This window comes from Solanum verrucosum, unplaced genomic scaffold (genome assembly GCF_900185275.1).
Source record: "Solanum verrucosum unplaced genomic scaffold, falcon-dt-bn FXZP01000151.1, whole genome shotgun sequence".
Classification (NCBI taxonomy): Eukaryota; Viridiplantae; Streptophyta; class Magnoliopsida; order Solanales; family Solanaceae; genus Solanum; species Solanum verrucosum.
In genome coordinates, this window is record NW_026020202.1 from 2057175 (window position 1) to 2063493 (window position 6319).

Genomic DNA, 6319 nt, shown 5'->3' on the forward strand with positions numbered 1-6319 from the left:
CACACATGCAATAACACTAAATTAGAGAGAGTAAGTGTCCCCAAAGTTTTGTCCATGAATTTTGGGTTTCCAAAGTAAAACAAGAGAGAATGTGTGTTTCGTCAAAGTTGTTCCATATTTATGATTGTAGGTCTATTTTAATTCCTTTGAGCTCTGGATATGAAGAAAATATTGTTGGGAGCATCAACCCTAAATGAACCTTATAGTGTGCAATCTAAATTTTAATTTTGATAGTAGCATGGGTTTTTCAATTTATTTTAGGGAAAAGAGTTTGATATACTCGTCAACTTTGTTATTTAGAGCTGATATACTCATCATTATAAAAGTGACTCATATATACCCCTATTGTTAACAAATGACTCACATATATCCTTTTCCTCTAACGGAAGTGAAAAAATTAATTTTAATTTAAGTTCTTATTTTTTCTAAAAAATATATAATCCATATGGGTATATTTGATCCTCCTCACATATTTTTTTTTTACTTTATGTTTCAACAACTAATTTTAATTTATTATTTTGATGATCAAATTTATTTATGTTTTACTAATTTTCTTGTAAAATTTATTATAGATGCCCCAATTCTTTTTTACAAATATAAAAATTAAATTATAATACAGCCGAAAAAATAGTTTAAATTTTAATATAGCCACAAAAAAATTAGTTTTTTTTTTTTTCTTTCTTTAAACTAAAGAATGAAAGAAACAAAAATGAGATAAGAAACTCAAAAAATGATAAACAAAGAAGTCAAAAAATAATTTATATATGAAAAAGATTAAAATATACTTTGAATTTTTCTAGAAGGGTCATATATACCCTTACATGATTTTAAAAAAATTAAAAGTCAAAAATATAAATTTAAAACTAATTTTTTCACTTCCGTCATAGGTGATCTCCTTTTTTTTTTATGTAATGATAGGGGTATATGTGAGTCACTTATATAATGGTAAAAATATATATAAATCACTTTCATATCGACAATATATGAGTTTTAAATAACAAAGTTGAGTGATATGTCAAAACTCTTTTCCCTTTATTTTTTGAGTTGAATAAAAAATGTTCCACTTTTAAAAATTTAAGGGACTAAAATTGCCCAGAATCCTATTTAAGGGACCAAAATGGACATATAAGGCAGAATTGTGACAGAACATTGATAGAAGAAGGATAGAGACAAAATGGTGACCCTTAAAAATGGAGAAAGATGTAGGGAAAAAATCAATGGCGAATTTGAAAGCAGTGGTTGTCATCTCTGGGAACGATAGTGTGAAAGGGTCCTTACAATTCATCCAGCAATCCAACGGTACTTTTCTAACTGTTATTGTGTTTTCTACTCCTCGATCGTCTTGTTATTAATTTGGGTATACACTCATACAGGTGGTACCCATGTGAGAGGAAGAATAATTGGTCTAGCTCCAGGTCGCCACGCTTTCCATATTCATGCCTTGGGTGATACCACTAACGGCTGCAATTCCACTGGTTCCTTCCCTTTCTTCTAATTCTTGTTTTTTGGGATTAGGGGTGGAGATATGTGGTTGTTTGCTGGTTTGGATGAATCCAGTAACTTTTTTCATAGATACTATTATTTGTATTAGAAAATTAAATAAATATATATGTATATTAACTTGTCAATCCCTAACAAAACTGATTGTAACAAACTGATTGACAGCTTAGTGGTAAGGAAGGGAGTGGAAATGTTTTCCAAGCTAGAGTTGTGGGTTTGAACCTCACATGCATGTGTCAAAGAGTTTCTGATCAATCTAAAATATATTTCACTATTAGAATAGGAGAGTTGTTTCTGTGAGAGCAAAATAGTTTTAAAGTCTATTATAATATGGTGTCAGCAGACAACTATGACCTTTAATTTTGGGTGTGCACAAATAGACACTTAAACTTGTATAAAATTTAACAAATAGAGACATTTATCCTACATGACACCCTACATGGCAATATTGTGTTCTACATGGAGTGTATTATGTCATGTAGGACATGTGTGTTTACTTGTTTAAGTTTAAGTGTCCACTTGTGCACACTCAAAGTTGGAGGGCATTGTTATCTGCTAAAGCCAAGTTAAGGGTCATTTTTATGTATTATGTCTATCCCCTTCTATGTTCTAGTAATTCTGTCATTCAACTATCAGTTTGATTACTAGCTATTGTAATTGAGTCAGTTTCAATCGATACAAATTGGGATGAGAGTTTGGTTACTGTTACACTCTTGTTTGTTACAAACAGCTAATTACCTTGTACATGATAAGCAACAAGGAGATTGAATTTGACTAATTACTAATCTAGGTAGCTAAGGATCCTTCTATGATAATCAAATGCAAGTCTTTGGTTATACTTGCCCCTAACAGTGTAACTGATTGACTTTTAGGACCTCATTTTAATCCACTTAAGAAAGATCATGGAGCTCCCACGGATGAAGTACATCATGCGGGTGATTTAGGCAACATTGTTGCTGGTCCTGATGGTTAGTTTTATTACTTTTATAATTCATATTTTTTAAACTTCAGTAATTGGATTGATTGTTCCCTTTAATTTATGATTATTTGTGTAATCAAGGGGTGGCGGAGATATCAATTTCAGATATGCAGGTACAGTACAGTACATTCTACTTCTTTGTTATGCTATTTGATTGGTGTGTGACAATATTAATTTTTGCTCGTACATATAGATTCCTCTTAGTGGAGTACACTCCATCTTGGGGAGAGCAGTAGTTGTGCATGCTTATCCTGATGATCTTGGAAGAGGTATGCATGCTTTTTTGGTCACTCTTAACTTATTTTGAGCAATGTTCAATATTACTTCCCTTTCAACTTGCCCCCTTTTTTGTGCTCTGATTATGATCAGTATGTGCTGTTTCTTTGATGTGTGACCATTAATCCTGACCATGTCTTTTAGACTGTTGACAGAAATTGTGCATTTCATGTCTCTTAAGTGAGCCAAACATTTGAAGAGAAAAACATAATGCATAAGGGTGTCTTGTTTGGCTGAGATAGTCATACTCTCATACTGTCTTTAAGGATGTCATATTCTTTTTCTTTCTTCTTTGCTAGCTTCGAGTTAATGGGCAATTGTATTTGCTTGATTCTTTTACGACTCTCAAGTTGTGATGACATGCTAATTTATAACTAATGTTTGTATTAAGCCACAATAATGAAACCATACAAAGTTAAAATTAGCTTTTAGTAATACTGAGAGATTCAGTTTTTAATCACCAAAAGAAAGGATTTTTTTTCCTTTTTGTAATTATCTCAGATATAGCCATTTGATGATTTGATCATAGCTTTCATCTTATACACCTCTCAAGTGTTTCTTGCTTTTTACAAAGTAGACAACATTGGTCATAGGATTTTTGGGGCTCAAATTTGAAATCAACGCCTATTTATGAAATGTGAATAAAATTTCAACTTCAATGTCAAATTATGATTTAAAATATCAAATTCTCCAAAAAGTAGGATTTCAAATTGTAACTTTATTTTTTTTTTTAAAATTGTAAAACTTAACCAATAAGTTTATACGTTGCAAAGAAAGATTCATCATTTATTGCAAAAATAATTATTCAACCTAGCTCAACGTGAAGAGTCAGTATCATGTGAGTGGATTATATATAATAAAGAATAGTTAGTTTCTACTATTGTTGATTTATTGGACGAGTAAATCTTTATAAAATTATGTGTGTTTGAAAGATTGTAGTTATATGTAATTGCAAGCATTTATTTATAAAACTAACAAAGATATGTAGGATATTCTGATACGTTGTTATGAACTATACTTGTGTTATTTTGTAAGATCAAGAGAAATTTTGATAGTTTTCACAAATTATGGATATTGAGATGTATAACTCATTACTAGAAGTATATGTTAGAAAAAAAGGAAATTGGGTAATAGATGCAAAGAGTCAACTTGGGTTGTATCTAATAGTGTCAACTGGTATGCTCAGCAATCAGTTCACACACTACTGAATCTTGGCCTTTTTCTAGCTTGATTGCAAAGCATGGTTTGAAAACGTCAGTTGAAAGACGGTATATGGCTAAAAGGATTAACTCAAAATCAAGTGAATCAACAAAACTTTTACTCTTGTTATATGGTTTTGATATTTAAGATAATGGTGTACCCTTAACTTTAAAATCTTAGGTCCACCTCTGATTGTACAATGAGGTATCTTCATCTGGTGAAATCATTCTTGAGACCTATTCTACTGTTCGTTTTCTGTGTGTTATTATAGGCTATAGGCTATATCATAAAAAAGTCCAAATATTTTGAGGTGTGTCATTCTTTATGAGTCCTGAGCTGATTAACTATTGAACAGGTGGACATGAACTTAGTAAGACAACTGGAAACGCAGGTGCAAGAGTTGGCTGTGGTAATTGCATTTCCTCTTCCCTTGAGATTTTGGTTTTATATATATATATATATATATATATATATACACCCTTTGTTATGTTTTTGGCTCAAAAATATCTTTTATTGCGCTTTTAGCTCAAAAATGTCCTCCAACTATAAAAATACCTCAAAATGATCTTCTTTTCTTTGGAACGAAGAAAAATGGTCAATTATGCCATGAACCATTCCAAACAGGACAGGTTTTCCCTTGTTCTTTTTTTTTTTTTGGATGAGGAGGTTGAATGTGTTATATTATACATATAGAAAAAAAAGTAGTATAAATACTTTACATTTTAACAAATAAAAACAATGACATGGCTTTTTTTTATCTTCCGGTTCCTCATACATTAGGTTCAGAGTTTTTATTTCTAAACATGATATCACATACCTTTTCTTACATAATTTTTTATTTTTTTACATTAACAATAATGAATTTGTTTTACCAACTCTAAGAATGATATAATAAAAGAAATCAAATTCAATTGTATCTTTGTGCGTTTTGTTACTTATCATAACTTTAAGTCATCCCAAGTTTAAGTTGAGGCGGGTATATTAGTTCTGAAAGGAAAGAGTAGAATAAATATTTAGTTGAAAAATTAATGCACATAATTAGACTTTATATAAAATATAAAATTAGCATTATATAAAAATTGTCATTTGAAATAGTCAAATTAATCTAATAACCTCCAATACAAGTTTTTGCTCAAGTCTTTACAATTAAGAGCACTTGTCTTGAACTTTAAATGGAGGGGAAACTTCCTTATCTAGAATAGTTCAAGACAAAATTAGACCCATTTTCTTTGTTTTGGACAAATCTTTAGTAAGAAGGATTTTTTTTATCTATTTTGATAGTTGGAGTGTATTTTTGAGCCAAAAACATAACCGAGGGTAAAGCTGACTTATTTGAATAGTTCTGAGGTATATTTAGCCCTTTTCCCTATATATCTTATCAGAGACGTAAATGCACCAATAGAACAAGTAAGGTCTAAGGGACTATGTTTTACTTAGAACAAGCCTAATTACTACTGATATGACTAAGGATCATTATGAATTTGAAGCTAAATTGTATGAAATCTGAACCTAAATTGCAATTGCTTTTCAGGTTCAATTTTATTGTGATTTCTAAGTTTATGTAACTACAATTGAAATCCTTTTGTGTCTTCCTCGTCTTTCTTATCTGTGGCACTAATATCGTTCTGCTACACCTGTTTTCGCAGGCGTTATTGGGCTTCAATCATCTGTCTAATGTTTGTGTTATTCAGTTAATCATGTTTAACTAGCAATACTCTCAAATGTCTCAAAGAGCTGATTAATAAAATAGTAGTGATTTACCTCTCAGCTCAAGTGTTTGAACCTCAGTTACATTTTGCTAGTGAAAATAATGAGTTACTTTTTCTATGATTGAGTAGACAATTTAGATGTGTTGGGTATGATGGGAAATGTCTTATTTTTTTGGAAATAAGTAATCTTTTTATTTATTCTCAGGTGTTTGGTAAGTAAGGTGAAAATGTTAGACTAAGAGCACCCTCTATCTCTCTCTATATATACTAGTCAAGTGTACGTGTTTTGCACATGTATATCGTGTTAATTAATGAAAAATGTATATAAATTTCGATATTGATATCAAAAATCAAAATTAATTTGTATTGATATCAATAAAAGGAATCTCTAGAATATAATCTAGTGGTGAAGAGAGAGTAACTCACCTTGAATTCTAACTGTCACAGATGTCAATCGTAGCAGCAAGTCAAGTAATGATAGTACCTGGCTCAATCCCTGCACACAAAAAGGTGCAACAAGTATAGAGTGAGTACGGAAAACACATGTACCCAACAAGTTTTGATTATTAACGCTTCCTAGAAGCGATAATGAGGTATATCTTAAAAATTCCCTTTCCAATATGATTACTTCATAAATAATTCACCTCAACATATT

General features: G+C 30.7%; 1 protein-coding gene across 2 annotated transcripts; it reads left to right on the forward strand.

Moving 5' to 3' along the window:
• The first annotated feature begins 1197 nt into the window (after positions 1-1197).
• On the forward strand, positions 1198-5782 carry LOC125830069 (superoxide dismutase [Cu-Zn] 2). Of its 2 annotated transcripts, XM_049509292.1 has the most exons (7): positions 1198-1299; positions 1374-1475; positions 2373-2468; positions 2561-2592; positions 2673-2748; positions 4311-4364; positions 5602-5782. In XM_049509292.1, the coding sequence occupies exons 1-7, from the start codon at positions 1218-1220 to the stop codon at positions 5628-5630; spliced, it is 471 nt and encodes a 156-aa protein (XP_049365249.1). In that variant the 5' UTR covers positions 1198-1217; the 3' UTR covers positions 5631-5782. The 2 variants fall into 2 exon arrangements, with proteins under 2 accessions (XP_049365249.1, XP_049365250.1); XM_049509293.1 differs by lacking the exon at positions 4311-4364 and having other exon boundaries at positions 1212-1299.
• Positions 5783-6319: the final 537 nt, after the last annotated feature.